The 27,295-nt window shown below is 55.1% G+C and overlaps 1 protein-coding gene across 14 annotated transcripts in view; it reads left to right on the top strand.

The window, feature by feature from the left end:
• TNS1 (tensin 1) overlaps window positions 1-19,437 on the top strand; it is a 221,014-nt gene extending 201,577 nt beyond the window's left edge. For all 14 annotated transcript variants that reach the window (XM_036422215.2, XM_036422211.2, XM_045575829.1 and 11 more), the window contains 11 exons: window positions 298-496; window positions 3,133-4,274; window positions 6,999-7,085; window positions 7,848-7,979; window positions 8,317-8,409; window positions 9,243-9,320; window positions 11,040-11,111; window positions 11,332-11,500; window positions 12,187-12,255; window positions 12,698-12,730; window positions 14,755-19,437. In XM_036422215.2, coding sequence (XP_036278108.2) covers window positions 298-496; window positions 3,133-4,274; window positions 6,999-7,085; window positions 7,848-7,979; window positions 8,317-8,409; window positions 9,243-9,320; window positions 11,040-11,111; window positions 11,332-11,500; window positions 12,187-12,255; window positions 12,698-12,730; window positions 14,755-14,899 — 2,219 coding nt within the window. In that variant the 3' untranslated portion in view covers window positions 14,900-19,437. The remainder of the gene's footprint in view (window positions 1-297; window positions 497-3,132; window positions 4,275-6,998; window positions 7,086-7,847; window positions 7,980-8,316; window positions 8,410-9,242; window positions 9,321-11,039; window positions 11,112-11,331; window positions 11,501-12,186; window positions 12,256-12,697; window positions 12,731-14,754) is intronic.
• The last annotated feature ends 7,858 nt before the right edge of the window (window positions 19,438-27,295 follow it).

Raw genomic sequence — 27,295 nt, forward strand, 5'->3', positions numbered from 1 at the left:
CAGCTGGGAGGGATGCCAGCAGGGGATGGACCTCCTCGCTCTGGGAGGGAAGGTTCTGAGGTGACCACGTTCAGAGGCAGAGCCGGGGTCCCTTCCTGGGAGCTCTGAGCGAGGCCCTGGAAAGGCCCACAGCTTCTCTGAGACGCAGAAGAGGGGTGGGCAGGGGCCCCAGAAGCGCCCTTTGTGTGCTTGGATCCCCAAGGCTTGACACTGGAGAGGTGGGCGCCTGGCAGTTTGGGTGGGGTGCACGGCACCCTGTGGACCTGTGCTCACTCGCTGTCTCCTTGCTGCCTGCAGAGCCCCGGAGCTACGTCGAGTCGGTGGTGCGGACGGCGGTGGCCGGGCCCCGACCTCAGGACCCTGAGCCCAAGAGCTTCAGTGCCCCGGCGGCCTCTGCCTACAGCCACGACACACCCCTGAGGAACGGGACCCTGGGCGGCTCCTTTGTCTCCCCGAGCCCCCTCTCCACCAGCAGCCCCATCCTCAGTGCCGACAGGTGAGTGGGGAGGAGGAGCATGTGGGCAGTGAGAATCCAGGCCTGCGTCAGCATGGGCGAGGCCTCTCGGATCCGCTCAGGGTGTGGACAGGCAGACATAATATCCAGACGCTGTTCCTAGTAAACTAGCTCCTCAGGGCACCTGGAGGGAGCATCCCTCCAGTGCCATGTCCGTGGGCAGCTATAAGCCCCAGGCCGCGTTCAGTCCCACCACCCAGCCTGTGCTGGACGGGATGGGGGTGCGAAGGTGAACTGGGCGGGGTCCCTCCCCCAAGGTTAGATCCAGCAGCATCGATCACTAGGCGGAGCATGCTTCCTATGGCCAGGCGCTTGGCTGAATGTGTCCTGTGGTTATTTTATTTCATCTTCACAGCAATCCTATGAGGTGAGCACGATTTTCACTCCCACGTTCCAGAAGGGGAAACTGAGGCACAGAGCGGTGAAGCAGCTTGCTCACGGTCCTGCAGCTCAGTAGTAGCAGAAATGGGATTCAGACCCAAGGCCTCTAGTTGGGAGCCCACGTCTCTGCCTCCCGGCCAGACCTGACGGGGTACAGTGCCCGTCAGTCAGAGGCACCCAAAGCAGGCGCAGATGTAAAGTTCTCAGAGCCCAGAGCAAGGGGCCGTGACTTCTGACTTGGGGTGCAGGGAGGATTCCTGGGCTGGATGAGGTGGGAGGGGGAGGGCTTTTCTGGAAGGACGGCATAGCCAGAATTCTTAGAATTCTGAAACCCCGAGCCCAGCATGCACCACCCTCCGTCCACCTTGCCCCTCCAGGCTCCTTCTGGGGCGGAGGGCTCCATTTCCCGGGAGGCCTGCCTCTGGGCGGAGGTAGGGTCTTCTTTGAAAGGAAGGGGGTCTTCCTCGCCTCAGCCCCCGTGGCAGGTGCCCTGACAGCAGGAAGTTTCCGCTCACATGCCTCCCGCTGCGATCTTGGCTCTGTTCGGGGCTCAGGAAGCTAGCGTTTTCCCTCGGGGATTGGTCTTCCAGAACGCCCGCCCCCCTCAGCCTGACATCCTCCCTGTTACAGAATACAGGCTATTCCTTCCAGGACGTGGCCTTGCTTCTGGGATGGGAGGCAGACTTTGTCCTGGTCTGACCCCTGACTTCACCCTACCCTTGGCTCTGGCCTGGCCCCCCACCCCTCACACCACCCAGGAGACCTGAGCTTATCCTACCGGACCGGCCGCCTGGAGAAGCCTCCCGGCCGCCAGCTCCAGGCTCTGGCCCATCGTCTTTGTGAGGAGCTCCCCCTCCCCCCAGGCCTGCCGGTGCAGAGTCTGCCTGCCACCGCCCTGCAGCTGCTGCTCATGCGAGGTCTCTGCCAACCTCTGTCTCTCCTGCCATGTCATCGAGGGATGGGAGTTTGTATCTGGAAAGAATCAGGGCCATCGCGCCCAACCCCCTTACTTTTTTCACATGGGAAAACTTGAACAGCAGAATCCGAGTTTCCCAACTCACAGCCCATTGCATTGTATTTCCCTCTGGTCTCGGACTGAACTTCGGAGGAGAACCTTTGATTGTGGCCAGGTGCACTCTCCTCTGAACTGAATTTTATCAGTCTTAGAATTGGGTTCGATCTCTGAGCGCTTCTAACCTAACCTTCCCATGGAAGATACTGCCTCACAACAGCCAGGCCAGGAGGTTAGCTACCCTTTGCTCTAATGCTCTTCATGATGTGAGTCTCATTACTGCGCAAGGCGGCTCGCTCTGTTACCGGCCAGGTCCAGTGGCTGGAGAGCGGACCTTATAGTGAGCTGAAATCTCCCTCGATGAGACTTCCTTATCTTGGGATTTTGGAGCTACAAATTCTGTAAAAAGCACAATTCTAACACCCACAGCATTTCCAGGTGATGATGGCACACCTGGGGAGACTGAGTCAGGGTGGAATGGGATCCCGGTGGTTTGGCCCCCTCTCCAGAGTTCAGTTCCTCTGATATAGAGTTTGACCAGAAGTCACCTTCAGTGTTTTAGTTTAATTTCATTGAACTTGTTGGGGTGACCTTGGTTAATAAAATCATATAGGTTTCAGGTGTACACTTCTATAGTTCATCATCTGTATATTGTATTGTGTCCTTCCTTCACCAGGCATTCCTTCACCCTCTTCTACCTCCTCCCATCCCCCTTTCCCCTCTAGTAATCCCCAAACTGTTGTGTCTATGAGTTTCCCCCCTTGGCTTAATCCCTTCACCCTTTCACCCAGCCCCCCTCCACCACTCCCCTCTCACAGCTGTCAGTCTGTGCTCTATCTCGAAGTCTGCTCCTATTTTGTTTGTTGTTCATTCTGTTCGTTAGACACCTTCAGTGTCGATGGAAGAGTGTGTCTCGCTTTGACTTCGGTTCGGGAGCCAGAGGAGTACAGTGGGGGAAACATGTGCTTTGGAATCAGACACAGCTGACTCGAAACCCTGGGCTTGTATGAGCCGTGTGATCCTGAGCCAATTGCTTAACCTGTCTGAGCCTCAGTTTCTTCTGACGGTGCCACGAGATGATGTAAAAGCCCTGGCGTTCCCATGCGTGCGAGTGGAACTCTCACTGCTGTTGCTGGCGGCGGGAGGGAGGTCTGTGTGCTCCCTGGAAACCTGCTCTTCATTAAGTGCCTTTGCTGACATCTCCATCTGCCCTTTCTCTCTCCAGCACTTCGGTGGGGAGCTTCCCCTCGGCGGAGAGCAGTGACCAGGGCCCCCGGACGCCCACCCAGCCTCTGCTGGATTCTGGCTTCCGCTCCGGCAGCCTGGGCCAGCCCAGCCCTTCTGCTCAGAGAAGCTACCAGAGTTCCTCTCCTCTCCCGGCCGTGGGCAGCAGCTACAGCAGCCCCGACTACTCACTCCAGCAGTTCGGCTCCCCGGAGAGCCAGGCCCGGCCTCAGTTCAACGCGTCCGGTGTCCACGCCGTCCCCGGGAGCCCTCAGGCACGCCACAGGACAGTGGGCACCAACACTCCCTCCAGTCCCGGCTTTGGCCGCCGAGCTGTCAACCCCAGCATGGCTGCCCCCGGGAGCCCCAGTGTGAGCCACCGCCAGGTGACGGGCCCACCAGCAACCGGTTTCCATGGTAACGCAGTCTCCAGCCCCCAGGGCAGCGCAGTGACCACTCCAGGGAGCCCCAGCCTGGGCCGGCACCCTGGGGCCCACCAGGCCTCAGGCCTCCATGGCGGTGTGGCTGTCACCCCAGGGAGCCCCAGCCGCGGCCAGCAGCCGGGGGCCCACCAGGCCTCAGGCCTCCCGGGCAGCGTGGCCACCACTCCAGGGAGCCCCAGCCTGGGTCGGCATCCCGGGGCCCACCAGGGCAACTTGGCCTCCGGTCTCCACGGCAACGCAGTGCCCAGCCCCGGAAGCCCCAGCCTGGGCCGGCATCTCGGAGCGTCTGGATCCATGGCTCCCAGCAGCCCCAGCCTAGACCGGCACGTCGCCTACGGTGGCTACTCCACCCCTGAGGACCGGAGACCCACGCTGTCCCGGCAGAGCAGTGCCTCTGGCTACCAGGCTCCTTCCACGCCCTCCTTCCCCGTGTCTCCTGCCTACTACCCGGGCCTGAGCAGCCCCGCCACCTCCCCTTCACCAGATTCGGCAGCCTTCCGGCAAGGGAGCCCGACGCCGGCCCTGCCAGAGAAGTGGAGGATGTCCATGGGGGACCGAGTGGGCGGTCTCCCCAACTACGCCACCATCAACGGGAAGGTGTCGTCCTCGCCTGTCGCCAGCGGCATGTCCAGTCCCAGCGGGGGCAGCACTGTCTCCTTCTCACACACTCTGCCCGACTTCTCCAAGTACTCCATGCCAGGTGGGCCTCCCCTTCGCCTCTGTGTCTCCTGCTGGCAGGTTCAGCCCACCGGGGAGGGTATCTGAACTGCTCCGGCATCCTCTTGGCAGATAACCGGGGGTGGCTCACTGGCTGTGGGCCTCCGCTGCCTTATCTGTTTAATGGGGTTTGGAGGTGTCCTCAGGGGAATTAATTGTGCTAAGGTTGTGGTGACTGTGGGGCAGGGATGAAGCTGCCCGTGAAGGGGAGGAGGATGGTGAAAATAATAATAATGTCAGTGTTATTGTTACGATGACCGGAGCCACTCCCACTTTGTTGGGCACATGCTGTGCTCCAGGCTCTGAGCTGAGCAGTCTCTCATTCATCCTCACAGCCACGCATGACCGGGCTGCCAACCCAGTCCCACACTACCCAAACGAGTGGTGCTAAAACATTGGAGTTATTGGATCATGCTTCTCTCTCTGGAGGGTTCTGGAGATTTAGTATAACCTTGATACTCTGCCTTCCAAACCTGGGCCACCAAGCCTTTTGCCAGCCCCTTGTTCCCGTCTTTGGGCCCCCACGACGCACACATGACTAATAATAGATCTGGCAGCCAGATGTGATACGGGCCAAGGGCAGGGCATTTCACTGGAGTCTAGTTCCTGCCAACCCGGCTCCACGGAAGCCTATGCAGGTTGCACGCTGACTTCTTCAGGCTGCCCCAGAGCTCAGCCTTTTGGCTCCTGCTGAGAAGGCTCATTATCCAAACACAGAGGTCAAGGCCTCAGCTGATAGGCAGCTTCTCATGCAGACCTGAAACCTGCCTGTGTGCGGAGGACCCCGGGGCCCCGAGGCATTCGAGGAAGATGGGGAATGTTTGGGGCAGCCTGGAATGGGCCCCAGCTGCCTGGATTCTCAGCGTGTCACTGCTAGGTCCTGCCCTGAGCCTGCCAAGCCAGGATTCTGCAGCACCCCTGCACGCCCCTGCTTCCTGCTGCCCACAAGAGACATCTGGTTCCCAGCTCCTCTCCTTGGAGGATGCAAAACTTCTAGTAGTTGGGACATTTCCTGTTTCCCACCATCTTCCCTGCTTAAAATAGCCATTGGAGTCAACACAGGAAGGCACATGGGGCTGCAGCCGCCTCTGACAGCTCATTAGACAGGCCCAGCACCAGCGGCTGGCGCTTCAGAGCAGAGGAAGGCAGCTTGCAGCAGTTGCACGGCCCAGCTGGCTAGCCCAGAGGCCTCCCCCAGTGCACAGCTCAGGAGAGGGAGCTGATCTAGCCCTTCACTGTCCTCCAGAGACAGGTCCCAGGAGCCTACCAGAGTTTGACAGGCTGAAATTGACTAAGCACTGGACACACAACCCACCCCTGTCCCTGGTCTGGATGCCCTGAGCTTTACTGCATCATCAACACAGGCTCCCTCTGCTCTGCCTCTCTCTCAAGGAAGGAGAGGAAACATGTGCCACTGGAATATTCCTTTCCCCTCTTCACCCATTCCCCCCTTTTGGTTTCCTTTTGTTCCCAAAGATAAAGGAAGAGGTTGGAGAGAGAGGGACACACATCCTAATACCTAGCAGGAAGCTATAGTGTAACAGGCACCGAACTGGCTGCTGAGTCTTTTCACTAGGGAAGGTCTAACAGGAGCCCATTCTGTCACCCATGGAAAGGCTCACACATGGGCTTGGGAAGCTCACTCACCTTTTCTGAACCTCACTTTCCTCATTTTAGAGTTAGGTGGTTGGACTAGATGCTCTCAGAGGTCCTTCTAGAACCTATTGTTCTGTGAAATAATCCTAAGTCTACAGAGGGTCTGGGGTGGGAGCATCTGCCAGAGAAGTGGGGTATGTGACACATGAGATGGCTTTCAAATTCTAGGTCAAACCTTCCCCTGTTTGTTCTAGATCAGGAGCGACTCCTTTGTCCTCTGTGATAAAGAACTCGAGCTTTCTGGATGGGAATGAGGAGGGGACTGGGGAGAAGTGGAACGAAATGGTCTTTCTGCCCAGTCCTCCAGGTTGTTATGATACAGTTGGGACATTGAGCCTCTGGAGAAAGAGGCTAGAACTAGACTGTGGGAAAGAAGCTGCAAGAAGGGTCTAGTCTGAATCTTATAGAGAAAAGAGATGGGGTGGAGTGGGGCTTCATTGGCCCAGGGAGAATGCTGTACCAGCCCCTCAGCAGGAGAGCGCTCTGTGGCGCACGTGGTTGGTGGTGGACAGAGAGAATGCCAAAGCTGCTCAGGGCCTTTGAGCAATACTCTGCTGATGTGTGAGGTGACTGACTTTCTCAGGGCAGCATAACAAAGTGCCACAGACTTTATGCTGAAGACCCAGAATTTATTCTTTCACAGTAGTGGAGGCCAAAAGTCCAAAATCAAGGTGTTGGCTGGGTTGGCTCCTTCTGGAGGCTCTGAGAGGGAGGAGCGTCTGCTCCAGGCCCTTTTCCCGGCTTCTCGTTGCTGGCAGTGCTTTGTGTCCCTCGGCTGTAGAGGCATCTCTCCAATCTGCCCCCATGTCCACATGGTGCTCTCCCCTTTGGGTGTCTCCGTCACTTTTTTCCTTTTATGAGGACATCAGTCATATTGGATTGGGGACCATTCTTATCCTGTATGACCTCATTTTAATTTGATTACATACGCAAAGACCTTATTTCCAAATAAGGTCACATTCACAGGTATCGGAGTTAGGACCCCCAGCACATCTTTTGGGTTGGGGGGGGCACAATTTAACCAATATTGCTTTTTTTCCCCTTCCTTTAGACAACAGCCCAGAGACCCGGGCTAAAGTGAAATTTGTCCAGGACACTTCCAAGTATTGGTACAAACCCGAGATCTCCAGAGAGCAGGGTGAGTGCTGGGGGGCCCTGGGGTCCATCCAAGGTCATAGCTGGCCGTTGCTTCCCCCGCACAAGAAATTTAAGTAGACTCCTTCCTCTTTGCAGTAGGTGGTGGCCATAGAGAGGGGGCTGGGATCCAGGTCAGACAGGAAGAGCAGTCACTCTGGTGATGTGTGGGGGAGCAGAGCAGTTGATTGTAAGCACTTCTTTGAAGGATCCTTAAAATGAGCCAAGTCTTGATTTCTGGGCAAAGTAAAAGGCCGGCCATGATAGTAGGAAATGGTAGCTCTCCATCTGCACAATAGGGGAGATTTTTGTACATTTTACAGAAAAATGAAGTTGGGGCTATCGGGGTGGAGACGAGGCCCACCTCAGGCCCCTAAAGTCTGTGTGGACACAGGACAGGTTGTTGGTGATGCGGCCCCCGGGTCTGCTATCTGTTTGGTAACTATAGTGTTATTGAACACAACCACATCAATTCATTTGTATCCTGTTTGAGGCTGCTTTTGTGTGGCAGTGGCTGAGTTGAGCAGTTTCAGTAAAGACTGCATGGCCTGCAAAGCCTGAACTATCTACACCTGGCCGTTTACAGTCAAAGTTTGCCAATTCCAGTATAGAAAGATCCTAAGAAGTGTTTGGATTCTCACTTTAAAGAGTCTCCTCTCACTTATGAAAAAATGAGGTTCCAGAGGCCCGATGAGACTTAAGGAAAGCTAGTTGCCATCAATTTCTTATTTCTTCTTTTCTCCCCCGTCCCCCACTCCCGGCCCAGCCATCGCTCTCCTGAAGGACCAGGAGCCGGGAGCCTTCATCATCCGGGACAGCCACTCCTTCCGAGGAGCCTACGGGCTGGCCATGAAGGTGTCTTCTCCCCCTCCGACCATCATGCAGCAGAACAAGAAAGGTAACGCTGTCTTCTCTAACCGGGCTTCAGGGCAGAGTGATCCATATGGTCTCTGCAAAGCCAGAGGGACCTGGGGGCTCGGCAGCTTTCTAGTTCTCCTGGGGGCTGGTCCCTGCGAAACCCTCTTTAGCAGAGCAAGTCTTGGACTTGGTGATGGTTGGGGAAGCCAGATTATTGGGTCTCTGTGACTGCGTTTCCTTGAGAGGGAGGAAAGGAGAGACCGTCCCTCCATTCCAGGGTTCTCCCGTCAAAGCCCTCACACTGGAGAAGCCGGAAATCGGGGGTGGTAGGGCACCATGAGAAGTGACTGGTACTCATTGCTTCCTTTTCATCCCAGGGGACATGACCCATGAGCTGGTGAGACATTTCCTGATTGAGACCGGTCCCCGAGGAGTCAAGCTCAAGGGCTGCCCCAACGAGCCAAACTTCGGTGAGATTTCCCCCACTTCTGTCTCCCCAGTTGGCCTGCAGAGACCCCAGGCTTGCCCCAGGCCTCTCTCCCCGACCGCCCACCTGGGTTCTGCCCACCCCTCTTGTCCTAGACACAGCAGAGAGTGATTTCCCTTCCTCTGTCCTCCAGTCCCTTCTCTCTGCCCGATTCCTCTTGATAGATGTCCTGCCCCACTGAGACTTGTTATCATTGTAATTTGAATAACAGCTATAACAACAGTCTCCTTTACTGACCACCTACTATGTGAAAGTCACTGTCTAGGTCCCTTCTATTACTTTGTCTCGTGACAATCCTGCATGGTAGGTGCCATTGTCCCATCTAAATAATAAAAGTGTAACATGCTAATTAGATCCGAAGTCCTTCAGGACAAAGCTGGGGCTGTAAGCCCCTCGCGCGAATTTTGTGCACCAGGCCTCTAGTTTTACATGTGAAGACATGGAGGTTCATGGAAGTTAGGCTTGCATAAGAACACAGCTAATAAGTGACTTGAGCTGGGATTTGATCCCACAATTCTCTATGAGCCCTCTGCTGCACTGTCCTGAGAGGGGCCCCGGCAGATGGAGGGGCTTGGGAGAGATGTTGGGAGTAACTTTCTCTAAGGGAAAGTTGTTAAGTAACCTATCACTGCTAGGGAGAGCCATTGGAATATTCTCCAGTGGGTCTCGATAACTAAGAGGGAGTGGATTTTCAGTTTCGTTGGTGGGATGCAGGAGGGTAATGAAGAAGCTGATCATGGTGGGGTGGTGGGCTCCCTCAGTGCTCCAGCCCACTTCCAGCAAAGCTGCGATGACATGCCATTTCCCTCCCCACAGGATCTCTCTCTGCCCTGGTCTACCAGCACTCCATTATCCCGCTGGCCCTGCCCTGTAAGCTGGTCATTCCAAACCGAGGTAGGAACTTGACACTCCTCCGTCTCCCAGCCCACCCTTGAACTGGCCTCCTTCGTTTCTCGGCCCTGCCAGCACTCCAGAGCTTGGGCCAGGCTTGGAGGACATGGGTCATTTTGCCATCTGGGGAAACTTAAAACCACCTCTTTTTTTTCTACTTAAAAAAAAAAAGGAAACATTTATTAAAAAGCTTAACTCCAGGAATGTACATAATTGACTTGCCAGATTGTTCTAGAAAATTCTCTAGAGGCTTAAAGAAATTCAAATGAATTATCAGAATAAGCCTCATCCCAGGAGACAGTGTGGGAGGACTTTGTCCAGAGGGTGAGCTACTTGTCGTTGGGCAGGGATGAGGGGAGGGGAAGAGGAGGCAGATTTAGGTCATGGGGTGCTCCACGGTGGGAGGTTGGCCTGAATGGACAGGAGACAGCACTCTGGAGGGACTCTTAGAGGAGAGGTGGCTGGCTCTGCATGGCGTGGGAAGGAAAGGGGACCGTCAGATGTCCCTGGAGTTTCTAGTCTGTGTGGCTAACAGGATGTCCCCTGACCGAGGCAACACTGAGCTGTGGGATGTTTGACTGGAAGCCGAGAGCCTCAGGACATAGAATATGAGAACCCGAGTGAGACACAGGGCCAGCAAAGGAGGTTTCAGCTTCTCTCAGAGGGGTGTCCCACCTTGGGGGATGGCAGGTAGACCCCAAGCTCTTCAAAGCGAAGCTTCTATTGTAGCACAGGCTTCTATCCCCAGTCCGCAAGTACACAGTGCCCACGGGAGCGGAATATGCTTGGCCCTGAATTTGAGGTCTGGAAACTGGGAGCCGAGGTGCCTACTCCCTCTGTTCAATAATAATATTTTCAGAAGTGCCCCTGGGACTCTCTCTTCTCTCTTGGAGCTCCTGAGGTTTTTGCCTACACAGAAAACCGCCAATATTGTTTGATAGTCTCTATGTATCCAATTCGATTCATTGAATTATTAATGATAATTGACCAACATTATTAGCTTAAAAGTTCAAATGCCACTTAAATAGCATTATTAACCATGACAGTTAGACACTAATTAAATGATATTTCTACAGAATTTACCAAAGTAATTCAGCAATGATCAAACTGATATGTACATTGTATAAACTAGTAGTTCTCCAGGCCTGATCCCCAGCAGCATCAGCACTCCCGGGACCTTGTTTCAAATGCAACTATTCTCAAGTCCCACCTAATCAGGTTCTCTGGTATTTACAAGTCTGCACAGCAAAGTCTGAAAAACACTGGTGTCAATGGTACTTGATTCTTTTTTAATATTGAAATGATAATTGTGCTATTTAAGTGTTTAATGAGTGAGGGCATTTATTGATCTACACAGACATCAATACAAAAGCACAGCACCACTAATTGCCACTTATGCCAAGCGCTGGGCTAACACTGTACATGGAGCATTTAAAAAACCCACCGAAACACTTCTATCACCATCATTTCCACTTTATAGGTACTTAGCAGGTCCTGGGCTGAGGGTTTCAACCCAGCTCTGTTGAAATCTGGAGCTCTCAACCAGAGAGCAAGTATTGACCATTCCAACTGGACACACACGTACTGGCTGCCAGGGTCTGATATGAAAAGCAGTATCCATTGCACAAAGCATTTGCAGAGCTCGCCTTAGGCCCATGCAGACTGGGGATCCTTTCCAGGTCTAGAGTTTTAATTACTGGCTGAATGAAATCTTTGTCTCAGATCCCACAGATGACTCGAAAGATAGCTCGGGCCCTGCCAACTCAACCACTGACCTGCTAAAGCAAGGGGCAGGTGAGTGGCCAGACCCTGTCCATCCCTTTCCTTCTTTCTGCCCTGTCCCCTCCTGCAGGTGCAGGCTGGACATCACTCCCATAACCAAATGTCTCTGGGTGGGCACACCACATTTCTGGACTCTGGCACTTTGGCTTGAGATTGGCTTGAAGAGAGGTCCTGGGGTCGGTCCCCACTCAATCCAGCCCCCATGACGTCTCCTTGGGTGGGTTTCTTCCAGCCTGCAACGTGCTCTTCGTCAACTCTGTGGACATGGAGTCGCTCACTGGGCCCCAGGCCATCTCCAAAGCCATTTCCGAGACGCTGGCTGCTGACCCCACACCAGCTGCCACCATCGTTCACTTCAAAGTGTCTGCTCAAGGAATCACACTGACTGACAACCAGAGAAAGTAAGAATCTTCAGCCCACTTCTGTGTTAGGCCCTCCTCCTGTGACCCATCTATTCTTCCATTTACCCACGCACTTTACCAATTGACTCATTCCTTGTACCCATCTATCTCCCATCCATCCTCTTGTCTATCCGGCCACCTGTCCATCCACCCATTTATCCATCCACCCATCCATCCATCCATCTATCCATCCATCCATCCATCCATCCTCTTGCTCACCCACTCACCAGTTGATCCATCCATCTCTGCATCCATTCATCCCCCATCTATAGTCCTCCATGTATTCCTTCAGTCATTTATGCCTCCATCTACCCATTTTCCATCTTTCTACAAATGTGCCTGCATTGGGTATAGAGCTGCAAATGCAACTGACAAAAGAACCTGCTTTCTAGAACAGAGCCTTGCCTCTCATGCTTTCTCTAACATGTTCCCCCGCCCCATCCTTTCTCCTCCAAGGTACCCCTATTTCTCATCCCCCAATGCCAGTTTCTTTCTCCTTTTCCTAACCTGTAGTTTCTCTGACACATCTAGCTGTCTCCCTGCATTGCCTATGACCCCAGTGTGAGCAGCCCAGGTTATTTTGGTCATAAGGGAGAGGCTGTGTTGACCTACAGCAGCCACAGATGATGGGAAGATGGCCTGATCTGTCACTTCAACACTCACTCTATCTGATGTCTGTACCACAGGCTCTTCTTCAGACGACACTACCCTCTCAACACCGTCACCTTCTGTGACCTGGATCCACAGGAGAGAAAGTGAGTTTTATGTAGACACCTTCCCTCCCAGCCAGCTCTAGAACACTGAAGTCTCTCTATGTATGTGTGCATGTGTGTGCAGGTGAACATATGTGTGCGTGTGTGCATTTTTGGTTCAACTCAAAGATCTGCTTGTGTCTGTGAGAGTGAAAGTAACTGTGCTGGGCATCTTTCTGAGTTTTTTCCACAACAAATTTGGAGACCCTTCCAGGGACTCAAATGCCCACTTTCGCCCCCTCTCTGTCTTGTCCCTGACCTTGAATCTGCTTCTCTCCACACTGGGAAGGGACCTTGGGAGACAGGCCACAGTTCTCTTTATCTGCATGCCCGCCAACCCATAGCGGGGTTCCTCTGCCTTCCCCCAGAAGGTCTGGGCATGCACGGGGTTGAGCTCCAGGGAGCAGGTGCGGTGGATTACGCTGTGCTCTCTCTCTCTTCACAGGTGGATGAAGACGGAGGGAGGTGCCCCTGCTAAGTAAGTGAGACTTCTCCTCCATCCCAGCCGGCTGGTCTTTGTGGGAGTGGGGAGAGCAGGGGCAGGTTGAGAATCCAGGACTAGTTGGAGGCAAAGGGCAGAGAGGGTCACTCAGCTTTGGACCAGGCAACCAGGTCTTTTGCCTTCTGCCTCCAATCTTGTCACCTTCCCTCTCGCAGGACTAGGCCAGTAGGGATCTGAGGAATTGGACAGGAAGGTGAGAGTTTAATGAGGTGATGACAGTGGGGCAGGGTTGTTGAAATGATCTTTTCTGCCCCAATCCTGGTCTTCTTGATTCCCAGTCTACTCTCTGGGTGGACTTCTGCGTGACTGGGCTAGACTTCATCAGAACATGGAGCCCAGAAGGTCTGAATTCTAATTGGCTAATACCTCCATCCATTCAGAATTTCCTAAGAACCTCAGAGGAACTTAGCCCTGAACAGAAGGCTGACTTTAACTCCAAGAGGCCCAACATTGGCACAGTGGATAAGACACATGCATAAACATTCACATGCTGTAGTGGTTTTCAAACTGTGTTCCACGGAACCCTATGATCCTGGGCTCACAGGGCTCATTCAGGTCTCTGTGTCCCCGCCACCAACCAGGAGGCCAGAGCTTTGTATCTGAGGAAGCTCCTGTTCACTGACCACTGAGCTCTGTGTGGGGAGAGGAGTCAGGGACAGGAGTGGGCTGGTCCCAGGCCTGTAACTCATTCTCCTTATTCAGGAACTAGTTTTGCGCTGACCTTCCTGCTGACCTGGCCTTGCTAGGCGGGGCACCAGCCCAGGGAGCCGGCTGGGGATGGGTCTAGGATGAGGCACATGGATGCCTGAGGCCCCAAAGGAAAGAGGGTCTAGCTCTCAGGTCCTTAGAAATGCTCCTCCATGCACCTGGGGTTGAGGTTTCTTGCCTGGATCCATTCCCTAAGCAGAGAAAGGAATTGGCTATAGTTGAGCTGGCCCTGGGAGCCTTGGAGCTGATGTAAACAATGCCCACAGCTCAGAACCTCTCCCTCCTGGTGCCCTGAACACCCTTCACTGCACCAAGGAGCCCAGCAAGCCTGGGAAGGGGATTCAGGGGGGTTGCTCTTGGCCCCAGGCTCTTCCACTCCTTAGACTGTTGCCCCAGACCTCTGGCTCGGTGATTCCCAGGCCCTGAAACAGCTGTAGGAAGCCCAGGGTGTGTACACACATACGTGTGCATGGCTGGAAGCCGGACCCAACTTTTCTAATTTTGGCTGTTGTGGTCCAGTCCCAGGGAGAGGGGTTTCCATCGGAATCCCCAGCTGTCCCGATTGCCCCGTCTCACTCTAATTAGCAACATGCTGGCTAGGAGGGGACCTGAGTTCACATTCTGTTCTCTGCTCTCGTATTTTTAACTCTGACTTGCAGAGAGAATGCCAGCTCACTCCAGTCTTGGTGCAGGGAGTGGGGGTTGGGGGAACAGCTGTGGGGTCTCCCTACCCCTCCTCCCATTCTCCGGAGCCCAAGAGAAATGTGTGTATGGTGGGAGAAGGTCCTGACCCTTGTCCTTTTGTCTCCCCGACCTTCTCCAGGTGTTTGAGGAGGTCCGGCCCTTTGACGGGCAGGCGGCATTTTATTCATTCGCGTTTGGGTGGTATGTGAGGACAGTTGGGTGGGGGTGGGGCTGAGATGGACTGAGAGGAGCTCAGCTAGGAATGTCTCCATTTTATTTTTGGTTCCATATCCACCTCTCTGTCCAGTCTTGTCACTGGCCTGCAGCTCCTCCTCCTTAGCCTTCCTCTGCTCCACTGCAAAAGAGGAATTTCTATGCTCCCCTGAAACCAGAGCCACTGCCATTTCTTGTCACTGGACTGTCTTGTCAGTGGAAGAGAGAGAGGATTCTCTTTTGGTCTCACCCAGCCCGATCCCTGTGCTTAGGAGATGAGGGCAGATGGGGGGAGAAGTTAGCCCGAAGGTGAGCTTGCTCACTTGGGCACCTCTCCAAGGCCTGGCCCCCCCTGCCCTCCCCACTCACCTGTCCCCCCTCCTCTGTCCCTGCAGGCTCTTCGGCTTTGTGGCCCGGAAGCAGGGCAGCACCACGGACAACGCCTGCCACCTCTTCGCTGAGCTCGATCCCAACCAGCCCGCCTCCGCCATTGTCAACTTCGTCTCCAAGGTCATGCTGAGTGCGGGCCAGAAGAGATGAACTCACCAGATGCCCCGGGCCAGGGCAGTGGGGATGGGACATTGGGGAGGGGACCCGTGAATCCTGACCACCTCTGAATCCAGAAGGAGGACTTTGGGCCAATTTTGGAGGAGAGAAGAAAGTGTGAAATGGGGAGAGGGAAGTGAATGGCGGAGGGGCGGGGGAGAGAGGGAGAGAAAGAAAGAAAAGGATGGAGGAGGATAACTCGGATTCCCTTGGGTAGATGGCTACTGCGCAACCCTCAAAGTCTCCAAAACGAAGCAGGTCCACCTCACTCCCTCTCGCCCTTCCCGAGGACACAGCTCCTCACGGGAGGAAGAGCTGGCCTCCTTGGGGACCCATATTTTTTTGGGGGAAATGGAAAAATGTCTCCATAGCCCAACTGCTTTGCAAGGAGAAATCAAGTGAAGAGAATCATTTTCTGGCCCCCTCTAGGGTACCTTCTCAAACCGAAAGGAGCCAGCATGGAACATCACGTGGCAGGACTTTTGCTTTGAAAGTATCTCAGACCCGAGGTACCTAAGGTCTCTCTGCTCTGCCTCTGATGTGTAGTTTGTGTGGGAATGTACGTGGGGTTGTGTATATATCTGCTCCCAAATCCTCACACTCAGATTTATATTCGACTCTCAGCTAGAATTATAAACAGGTGTACTTGTCCATGTTCCATATTTGCACACATGTACATACTGTCCAGAGATCAGAGTTGGGGTGACCCAGCATCAGGGAGGGGACGCCAGCCTTCTTCCCCAGGAGCACCCAGGAATATGGGCGACGGGCTCTGGCTTGGTCCCTGTGCCCACGCTCTACTGGCCCCGTGTGCTGCCAGCTCCATCTCCTTGGCAAAGACCCCAGCAGGAGTGGGGCTACCACCCTGCCTCGGCCAGGAGGCGGGACCATTGGTTGGAAGGGATGGAAATGTGCATTTCCATAGCCTTGGGGAAGAGACTCACCAGCCACAGTGGCTTTGACCTCCAGGCCTCTTCCCCAAATCGTGTGGCAAGGTGGGCAGGCCACTCCCCCCAGCTCTCAGCCCTCGGCCCATTTTGGCTGCCAAGACCACACCAGCCTTATCTCAGACCGGCTTATCTGCATGATGCCTTTTTGGGTGCTGGGGATCGAGCCTTCCTGATCGGCCCAGCTCTGTTCTGTCCTGCAGGATCCCTCTGTTTGGCTCATCCTGGGGAACCTGCTTCCAAGAGCCCTGCTCAGCAAGGCCCAGGGGACCCCTGGGGTCCTGTCCTCCCCTCTGCCTGGGTTTGGGGCCTCACTCCTGCTGGGCTATCCAGGTGACTCAGCCCTGGGCTGCTGCCTATATACCATATGGCCTCTGTACAATACCAAAGCCTTGCTGTTCCCACTTCTGCCTTGGTTTCCCCAGCAGAGTCAAGCTGCCTGTGAGCAGAGTGCAGAAGGCGTGCCTTTAGGCCAAAGGGCCTGGAGCCCACCTGGGCAATTGGGAAACCCCCGACCTCCACCCAAGTACTCTCAGCTCGAATAGAAAAAGTCACCAGGTCTCTGTTCTTGAGGGGCTTCTTAAGCCTCTGGTGGTCCCCTAGAGAGAGGCATTGTACTGATATATAAATATATATAATATATATGTGAGACATACTGACAGAATCTGTAAGCTAATAAAATATAAGAAAAGGTTAAAACAAGAATAGGTAAATTGACAAGAAGTATTTATTGTTTCCCCATATTGCTTTATTGCCTCCCTGGGCAAAAACCAGTTCGCACCCCTCTTTCTCTGTACAAGGGAAGCCTGGAAAGCAGGGGCCTTTATTCTTGGAGCAATCAGGGGTCTCCTTGCCCTAGCCTTGGCCTTCCCTAGACCTTGTCTGGGGCTTGGCAGGGAGAGGTGCACGTGTTCCATCTCCTCTGGCCCCCTGTTTTCTGGCAGGCCACCCAGGCCTTGGCCATCAGGCCCCAAGAGAAGCCCCCTCACCAGGGCTGGAGCGGGTGTGTGAGCCAGCGCGGGGCATGGGTGCGTGTGGTGGGCATGGGGAGTGTGTGTGTCTTTTGTACTTTTTCTCCAAGAAGCTGTATCTGTGTGGACGTACTGTTTCAGGGAGTTAGAAAGGAGAGTGTCTAACGAAGACGGGGTGCAGCCCCCCGCTTCCCAAAGACTGAAACCGTGTGCTTGGTGACTGAGGTTCTTCCAAAGTGCTCTTCCTTCTGAGGCATTCAAGCCAGATCCTGGGATTCCCTCTCCCCTTCCCCACCTCCCCCCGCCTCTTCCATAGGAGAAGTTCCACCCCTTCCTTTGTCAATGTCTAACCTCCCACTGGCCAGCCGGGGGCTCTCTCCTGGTCTGGACGTCCTCTCCACACCGAGGCCAGTGGAGGGTTAGACCGCCGGGCAGACCCGGGCCCAGGGTCAGCCTTCTCACACGCTTGCCCACCGCCCACCGCAGCCCACTGCCCAGGCATGGCCAGCCCGCCTCCCAGACTGAGCTGAGGGTGACCCCGTGAGCAGGACCCAGGGGCACTGGGGAGCCGCATCCCTCCCTCTCTGGGTCCTTCTGGAGGGAGCTGGCTTCCCAGAGTTCGGCTTTTCCTGAGGAATGGGGAAGGCACCTCAGTCTCCACCGAGGTCCCCCCTTTGGGTCAGGCACTGGCTGGGAAGACACTGTAGTCCTCCCATCTCAGAGGCTGGGCCCGCGCACCCATGCGCACAAGTGCATGCACACACACACACACACATACACACACACACCGCAGCACTGCAGTATATTCTTGCCAAAGATGTCCTTTAAAAGAAAGCACTTTTAATAATTATTGTTATCGTGTAAATGTTTATCCCTTTCTCTCCCCCTCTCCCTCGACATATTTGCTGTTGTTTAGTGTTGACCCCGTCTGTCAGCGAGGAGAGTGCTGTCTGGTCTTGAAAGGAGGCTGGGAGCGGGGTGGGGCGGGTGCAGGAGAGGCATGGTCAGCGTGTGACTCACCACACAGCCCCAGGCGGGCTCAGCCTGGCCCCAGGCCCCACCTGCTTCTGGCTGCCCTCCAGCCAGGCCTCCGAGGCAGGGAGGCAGGGACACAGGCCCAGGGGCGCCACGTGGCTCTTCCCAGGTGGAAGGAGAGGGGAGGACCCAGCATGGGAACAATGGAGAGCAGACCCCAGAGAGGAAATAGGGAGGAAGCGAGCTGTTTGATCAGCCTCCAAGGTGACTGGCATCCCCCCCTCCCCCCTGAGGTCACGTGCTCTGGCTCCCTTGTCTAGCTAGTGTTTGAGGGACAGACATGTCTTTCCTGGGTTTGGGAAAGGTCTTCACCTGGTCCTCATGGCAGCCTTTCCTGCAGCCTCTCCAAGCTCTTGGACAGCCAGGACTCCTCCTGCCCTGGGCTTTGGGGATCCCTGGGCATGTCAGAAGCTGGCAGGACCAGGTGATGGGCTTGGTGGCTGTGCCACCACAAGAGGAGGCAGCAGGCTGGATGAGCGTGACCCTTCCATGAAGGGGCTCCAGGAGGGAGATGAGTGGAGCATTCTCCTCCCTCCTTGGATGGGTGAGAGCAGAGATGGGCAGACTCCTCACCAGTGGGACAACACCTGTGCCCCGGCGTGCACCGCCACCCTGCCCCGGGGTCCCCTCCCTCTGATCCCAGCTTCAGGACCTGCGGAGAGCAAAGGGGGCCCATGCCCGAGTCCACGGGCAGCCTCTGCCCCTGTGTCTTCCCACACTTGGGGTTCTTGGAGAGGTCAGAGGTCAGAGGCCGGGCCCTGGAGCCACTCTTCCCCCAGGGCCAGGCCCCGGGATCTGGAGACCAGAGTCCCCTGGCAGTGGTGACATAGGATGTGTGTGCGGTGCGTGCAAGTGCGGGTGTGTGTGTGTGCATATGTTGCTCTTCTCTCTAGGGATCTGCAGGGCTGGGTTGGAGGAGGTGGGCAATAGGAGGATCTCAAGTTCAATATCATCGGGCGGGGAAGGAATCGAGAGGCGAGGCCTGTAGGGCCTCGACGGGTGGAACCTCAGTGTTGGTAATGGGGTGAGCTCTGTGGTCCTCAGATGTCCCAAATGTGGGAGGACCTGTGCTTATTTCCCATGCCTGGCTCTTCCGAGCAGTGAGGGAGGCAGTTGTCGAGGGATGTCCCACGTTGGTTTTCTAATCAGTGTTAAGCAGTTGAGACTCTCCTGTGTCCGTGTTGGGTTTGTGTGTGTGTGCGCGCATGCGGGGCACATCTGTGTCTGCGTGTGTCTCCCTATTTCTCCTCTCCCTCTGACGTGTCATTCAAAACAAGTGTAAGGAGACCCTCACCACCCCACCTCACCCTCCCCTGCCTCCCAGGCCTCCCCTCTGCAGGAGAACCAGAGTAACTCGCCCTCCTCCCGCGCCCTGACTGTGTATTTATATAGATGGAAATATACTTTCTATTTGTATCATCGTGCCTATAGCCACGGCCGCCTTGTATAAACCCTGATTACGCTACTTACCCTGGACATGAATGTGCTGTACACCGAGGCTGCCCGCTCCTGCCGGCGGCTCTGTTTCTTTGCGATCCATTGTATGGCTTTATAAATGATAAAGTGAAAGAAAACCTGGGCTGTTGTCTAGCTGTGTTGTTTGGAAAGGGGTCTGCCTGGTGTCTGGTGGGCAAAGCAAGGCCTCCTCCGAGCTCTGGCTGCGGCTCCCGGCTGCCTCCGCCGGACTGCTCACCTGGTCCTCCCGGAGGCCTCCCACCCCCAGGTCTTGGTTCTGGCGACTGTGAGATTTTCACCTGGACTCTTCCTTCTGGAAGAGAAACTCCACTCAAACTGGCCTAAGGAAATAAAAAAGGAGAGTGCTGGCCCCTGTGACCAAGAGGCAAGCACCGCTGGACCCGGGGCTCACATGGGGCGACAGGAATGCGTCTCCATCCCGCGGCCCTGACTTGGCTCGGTTCCTAGGCAAGGTCCATCCCGGTGTCCTGGGTGAATGCTTTGCGATTCAGCAAGTGTGGGTGGTACCCAGCGAGGCGTGCCTAGCGCGGTGCAGGGCGCCCTGGCAGTCCGCAGATGCTCACGCGGCAGCTCCAGCTCCCCGCACAGCTGACCGCGCGGCCGGGAGGTGGCTCGGGGCTGCTGGGAGCACGTGGTGCTGAGGCCGCCGTGGGGCCAGCACTGAGCACCAGGGCGGCTTCTCTCACTCCCTGCTTGGGCTCAGGACCCCTTTACACCGAGCAGTTACTGAGGACCCCACAGAGCTTTTGTCCATGTGGGTTCTACCTTTCCGTACGTACCATGCTGTCCATGAAAACGGGGGGCATTTAAAAAGCGTTTTCCAATCCCCTTCCATGGCAATATTCAACTCGCTACCCTGTTAACATAAATGGAAATTTTATGAAAAACTATTATCTAAAATAAAAAGGCTTGGGGTGAAGAGTAACACTGCTTTTCATTTTCCAAAGTGCTCTCACGCCTGGCTCCTCAGAAGGCAGCAGTTCCTCTCAGAAGGCTTCCGGTTCCCTTAGTGCAAAGGACAAGCTTAGTCTTCCTCAGGACATAGTTCTGACCTCACACAACCCCCATGGGCCCTCAGACTGTCCCCAGAGAGCTGCCGTAAGGGACACAAAAACAAAGAAGCCGGCTGCTGCCCGTGGTGGAGGGGGACCGTGTGTGTGTTCCAGACCTACTATGTGCTAGCCTTCGCCGGGTCTCATCTTCCCAATACACCCGTGAGGCAGGTGGCATTGACCCAAGCGACAGAAAAGGAAACTGAGGCTGTGAGAGGTCACACTGCTTCTCATGGGCACAGCTGGTACTTGTCACCACTGGCGACAGCTGGCATTGGCAGACCTGCGGAGTGCCAAGACCTTGCTGAGCATGTGTGTGTTCTCATGCGCACAGACCCAGCAAGATAAGGGCTGCCCTTGTCCTCATATTGCAGAAAGAGAAACGGGGCTTCAAAGAGACTCCGAGATTGCTCACTACCGCCAAGCTGGCGAGTGAGCAGCAGAGCCAGGCTGTGAACCCAGGCAAGCTGGCCAGCTCTCGCCTCTCCCTCGGCGCTCAGGGTTCGCTTCGGAAGGGAAGACTGATGATGCATGATGGGCGGGCAGGAGATTAAACTCAGAGTCATCAGGGCGCTGGGCAGTGGGGCTGTCTTCCGGAGAGTAGACAGGGCTCCTGGTGTGTGACGGGGAGGTCACTCTCTGATGCCCCCCCCCGCCCCCAGCTGTAGAGTGACGTGGATTCCGTGGCTGGGCCTGGTGCCGGGCCTGAGAGAGAGAGGAGATGAGACAGACAGGCTATGGCCTGGGAGCTAGTAGCACCTGGCTTCGAGGGGACTAAGCGGTGAGGCAGGGTGGGGCCCTGAGGAGGGGGAGGTGTCTGGGGCTGCAGCAAGATGGCTTGAGGTTAGGGAGGGGAGCGGTCCTGACACTCCATATTGCTCAGGAGACCCAAGGGACCTTTCGCTTTGTGTGGCGTCACTAGGGAGCTTATTGGAAAGGTGGAGCCTCTGCCCCAGGCCTGCCGGTCAGGGGAGGTCCCAGGGAGGTCAGAGCGAGAGGAGCTGCCCGTGACGGGAAGGGATGCTGTTAGAGGGGTGAGCTCCCGTCCCTGCAGGTGTCCTGGAGAAGGCCTGTGGGGTACCCTTCCTAGCCTCCATCCTGGCTGTGCCACAGGCACAGCCTCGGTCAGCCCCCCCTTTCCCGGCCGGGCCCAGAGTGTCGGTGTGGCTGGGCCCTGCCTGGGAGAGCGCTGGCCTCAGAACTAGGCAGGGCTGGGTTTGGTTCTTACTCTGCTGGGACCGTGGGAGAACTTTCTCTCTCTCTGGGCCCAGTTTTCTCATCTGTAAAGCACGATAACACCGCCCCGGAGGGAGGGCTGGTGTGAGGATGGAGACCATGCCTCACACAGGATGGCTCTGGGTCTACTGCTTGGCTGCAGGCCCTCACGGAATGTGCACTTCCTCCCCTTCCCTCTGCCTCCTGCCTCCTCCGCACCATTTCCCTGGGCCTCGGGGCCTCTGGGGAGACTTGGCAGCAGAAAGGACCTGGAGCTGAAAGCCTCCGGAACGATATTGATCTCGCTGGCTCCTGCGTCCAGACCACAGCGCATGGGGATGGTGGTACTGCCGCCTCCACGGCTCCAGCTTTTATGGGGTTTAGAGATCATCTCTGGCCATCGAGACATGATGTCCGGGGTCTGGGCCCTCCTCGGAGCCTCTGCTTCACTCCCTGGGTCAGTCTTGGGAAATCTCTCATTCTTGGATGGGGTCCTGGGAAACTAGGGGGCGTCTGTGAGGTCGCCAACCCCCTGTCCTCCCCCAGGCCCATATCCTGCATTGGCCTGGCAGAACCACAGCCCTCCTTCCGGGAACTTGGGCTAGTTGGGGACATGAGGAGCAGGGGCCACGTGGGGCAGAGGCCTTGAGGAAGGCAGGAGACCACCCGGGAGAGACGGAGAAAGCCTTACAGCCGTAGAGCTTGCGAGCGAGGTAAGTAAGTCGTCAGTCGGGTAATTCACCAGATGTCTATTGAGCACCCACTATGTGCACTGAGCGATACCGGGGTGTTTGTGTCACTTGCAGCCCCGAGATCTAATGGCGGTGGGGAAGGGAGAGTAGAGAGGACGTATAAACAATCAGCAAATATGGAACTATGATGGGATGAATGCCACGAAGCAAGCGTTTGTAAACGGATCCAGGGCGTCTTATGGGGAAGGAGAGACGTTGTCCCTTAGGAAGGGACACTTTCCAAACTCTAGGGTCTGAAGGGTCAGGACAGAAGTGAACTAGGCAGAGGAGGGGGAACAGGCTTTCCAGGCGGAGGAAACAGCATGTGCCAAGGTCCAGGGGCAGGCGGAGCGGGGTGTGTCTGCCCCTATGGGCTTCCCCTGGGTGGCAGGGTTTACAGTTGTAAAAGACCGGGTGGAGTAGTGGTTAAGTGCAGACGTGGTTAACCCAGCTGTCAGGCTGCCTGGGTTGAAGTTTTGGCTCCATCTCACAAGCTGTGTGACCTTGGGCACGGTGCTTGGCTGCTCTGCTTCTGTTTCCACATCTCGTAAATGTGGACGGTGAGAGTGGCACCCAGCGCGGGTTGTTGTAGGAAATGAGAGTCTGAACCTGTAGAAATGGTGAGGGGCAGCACCTGGCAAATAGTAAGTGCTCACTACATGTTAGCTGCACTTACTGTTTACTTGATCTTTTCCCCCTCCCTCACTAGACGATAGTCCCTGAGACAAGGTCCCGGGTCTGCAACTGGAGCCCCAGCACAGTGTCTGGTGTGTGGGAGGCCCCCGTCAATGCTTGTGGAAGGAGTGAGGTGACAAGGGCAGTACAGCCAAAGGGTGCCGGGGTGGGAGAGGCTGGGGCAGAGAGGGGGGTGGGTGAGAGGACTTCCTGGGTCACGTGAGAGGGTTGGTGTTTGTTGTAAGGGAAGAGGGAGTGTTTGAAGGGGCCATGGGATCCTGGTGGCATTTTGCAGAGTTGGCTGGGCTGTCTGTTTCAATACCTGCTGAGCTCCAAGTATATGTTAGATGTTGTAGGAAGTGTTTTACTGTTACCGCATGTATCTATTTCTAAAATGACCCTGAGAAATAGATATACAACTAAGGAAACGAAAGCTTGAAAAGATTAATTTCCCCAAGATCTCATAGCTGGAAAATGCTACAGAAATGGGCTTAAGGTCTCTTTAGCTCTCTATTATTGAGGATACTAGTTCACCTTCCATAACAGAGATCCCAGATTATCAAACATTTTAATCATGATAGAAGTTTACTTCTCTGTCTAGTAAAAGCTTTAGCTTGTGTGACAGCTTTTCCCAGGAAGCTGTTCAGGAACCCTGGGTGCCACCCTCCATATGTGGTTCATGGTGGTTGCACCAGCCCCTGCCATCGCAACTGCATTCCAGTCCACAGAAAGCCAGAAGGAGGAAGGGAAGGCATGGGCTTCTCTTTCAGGACACAGTAATGGTTCACATTATGGTATATGTTGTATCTGCTCAGATTGCAATGGACAAAACTGTCACCTGGCCTCAAGTGGCTGTTGGGAAATGTTACTTGTGTGCTCTTCGGCCACACATCTGGGGACTTGTTGCTGGAAGAAGCAGAGGAGAGGGAGCATTGGGAGTAGCTTAGTTTCTGATTCACATTCCAGTGCCAACAGCAGGAAGGAGAACCCCTCTGTGGCTCCAGACGCGGGAGGTGAGGCCTGCACTGTGCTTCTTTCTGGGGCGACCCTCAGAGGATGCTGAGCAGTAAATCGGAAAAGCTCGGTCATTGATTATACACCGGGGTGATGGAAGGAGAAGAGTTGGGGAGGACTATTTGCACCTGGGCAACACACTGAGCTGAGAGACACTGGGTTGAGCAGCAGAGGAAGAGTTTGGAGTAGGACATGTTGAGGAAAGTAGCTGTGGGACTTTCGGGTGGAAATGCTCACTTGGCTATTAGAAGTGAAGGGTCAGGGCTGGAGATGAGGTGCAGGAGCTATAATAGATACCATGATCGGGAAAAGAAGCTTGTCCTGGAAATCGGAAGCCCCTCTGGGATGGCCTCTCAGAAGAAGCTGTGTGACACGGAACCCTGATCTTCCCTGCCGGGGTATCAGCAGGTGTCAGTGGGGAGGGAGAAGCCGCCTCTGAATGACACTCCTTCAGAGGACTGAACCTGGGAACTCTACCCAGCTGGAGATAAGGAGGTGAGATCCAGGTGAGACGCAGCCTTCGTCTTTGTGTGCCGGGTGTTACCTTACCGCATCTCACCCACTTCCTCCCTCCACTTCCTGCTCCGGAGCTCATGCCCAACCTCTAATAACCCACACCTGGGATTGGCTGGGGGGTACGCAGGCAGGCAGGGAGTGGGCCCCGGGGAGGGTGTCTGTCCCTTGTCAGACAGATGGGTGCTTGGGACCTCCAGGGGGAAGCTGAGGAGGCCGTTACCCTTCTCGCCTGTGTAGCACCTCCACCTCCCCCTAACCAGCTGCTCTTTCCCTCCCCCTTTCCCGTTTTATGTGCCCTCACTTCCCATCGCTGTTTCCCCAACAGCTTCCCAGTCCCCACCCACAGTTCCCAGTCCCCACCCATCAACCAGCCTATCAACAAGAGTCACCTGTCGACAGGCTGGTTGATGACAGTGGTCCTTCATGGAGAAACCGGGAGCCTCTCTTCCCAGAGACCTCAGAGAACTGAGAGGCCTAGGCGAGGGATGGTGGATGGAGGGAGAGCTCAGGGAGGATTTTGGAAATCCAGACAGAGGGATTCTGTGTTTTCCACAGCACCCCTTAGGGCGGGAGTATGGCTTCCCAGTGCAGGCACAGACCTATGGCTCCCTCCAGCGGCCATCAGGGACACTGCAAGCACTCCTACGCCTCCTGGAAGAGGTCATAGTGGCAATTGGCTGAGAGACACTGTTAATAGCTGGAATCAGAGTCACCGGCTCTAAGAGGCAGGCTGTTTATTAAAAGCTCCCGGGGACCTGGAGGCATCAACACCCCTCCTATGGATTGGCGCTGGTCCAGAGCTTCTCACTGACCTGCAGGGGTGGCAGGAGCCAGGGAGGCCCCGGGGCCAAGGTGTGGCTCAGTGGAAGGAGCACTGGACAAGCAGCCAGGATACGTGGGCACAGTGGGGGCTGGTCAAGAAAATTCCCCTATCAACTCCTCTCTGTCCCCTTCCTTACCCTGGGCCTCTCTGATGGATGATGTCTGTGGGTGCCTTTTCGAAGACCTGTATGTCCTATTCCATGTTCGTACTCCTTGGTCAGCAAGGCCAACCTGCCCATCCACTGCAAGTGGGCCTGCTGCCCACCCTCTCTGCCCAGTTGGCAGGAAGGTAAGTGTCTCTCCTTCAGTTCCAGTTGCCTTTTGGAAAGGCCCGGCACCCTGGGAGTTCTGTTCCGCTCACTCTTCCATTTGAGCACCTGCTCAGAGGTTCCAGCTCCCACTGAGTTGGGGAGCAGCTGCTTCCCGTCCTGGGGACCAGGGTCTGAGAACCAGGCACACCGGCATCTCTACTCCCCGGGCCTGGCTAGCTTAATCCCCTCTTCTTGTGAGTCAGCGTCCCCCAGGAAGCAAGTGAGAATAGCATCCATGTTTCTCTTGAGGACTCGCAGTTACCAAACTGCTCCCTGGTCTTTACGAAAGAGCATCTGCTTGGAAATAAAAATAAACAAGTGATTAGGCCTCTTTCCCCTGAAGAGCAGCGATGGTGGGTGACTCTGAAGGGGCAGGACCAGAGCACTGGTAAACCAGCTGGGAAACAAAGACAGGAAAACGCTCTCCTTTCATCTGCACAGAAAGCATGTCGGAGGAGTAGCCTTCAAGGCCTTTTAACCTGGGCTTCATGAACCCAGACCAGTTATCTGACCTCTAGATGCCTCAGTTTCCTTGTTTGTAAAATGGGATAGTAATGACCTCCTGACGAAGCTATGTCAGTATTAGTGATTATATATGTAGAATGTCTAGTCCGCTGCTTGTGTTGGCTATTGGGAGGGAAGGAACATTTACTGACTGACTATGATGTGCCAGGCCTTTTGTCAGATGTATAGGATTTTATTTACAACTAGAGGCCCATTGCATGAAGAGATTTGTGCAATAGGCCTTCCTTCTCTTGGCTTTCAGCACCAGTTTTCCTCCGGCACCTGGGACCCAGGCCTGCGCTCTGGCTGTAGTCTGCCACCTTTGTTGTGGACTCCAGCCAGAGTCTGCCTTCTTTGTCTTTGCTGCAGGCTCCAGCCAGAGTCTGCCATCTTCACTGCAGACTGCAGTCTTTGTCTTCACTGCGGCCAGAGTGCCACTCTTGTAGATCCCTTCATCCCTGCCCTCCCTCTCATAGCAGGTGTCCTGCCCCACCCAGCCACTCTGCGCCTGGAACAGATTGGTGGAGACCATCTTTCTCCTTCTAATTGCATATTCCCTCCTGATTGGCTGGTGGTTGTAGTGGCGTGATGGTTAATTTGCATGTTTCTCTTTTATTAGTGTAGATAAAACTCAATATCATGGTAATTATTATCCTCATTTCACAGATAAGCAAACTAAGGCTCACAGAAGGTAATAAGTCAGCTCATAAGAGCTGGCAAAAGAATTTGACCCCACTTCTCTCCGCTTTTAAGAGTGGGCTTATTTAGAAAGGTGTGGATGGGGTGGAAGCATGAACCTGCTGAGGGTGAGTCCCAAGAAAAGTAAGTCCTTGAGAGACCAGAGGGAGAAGACTAGAGGGAGAGAGGCTGCAGGCACAGGACTCAGAGAGGAGATTCAGGGCTCCTGAGCTCTGCGACCATCTCACCTCACCAGGCCCTTAGAAAGCCAGGCGGCTGAGCTCAGAGAAGGGAAGGGGTTTTCCCAGGTCACTTGACCTCTATGAGCCTGACTGGTCCAAAGATCCAGTGATAGGACTTTCTAGAATAGGCATCAAGAGGCTGACAAGGCTGGGCACAGTCTCCATGATGCATGTGGGAAGAACCCAGGGCACGGCCACATG

The sequence above is a fragment of the Pipistrellus kuhlii genome, unplaced genomic scaffold (genome assembly GCF_014108245.1).
Source record: "Pipistrellus kuhlii isolate mPipKuh1 unplaced genomic scaffold, mPipKuh1.p scaffold_m20_p_7, whole genome shotgun sequence".
In the NCBI taxonomy this organism is placed as follows: Eukaryota; Metazoa; Chordata; class Mammalia; order Chiroptera; family Vespertilionidae; genus Pipistrellus; species Pipistrellus kuhlii.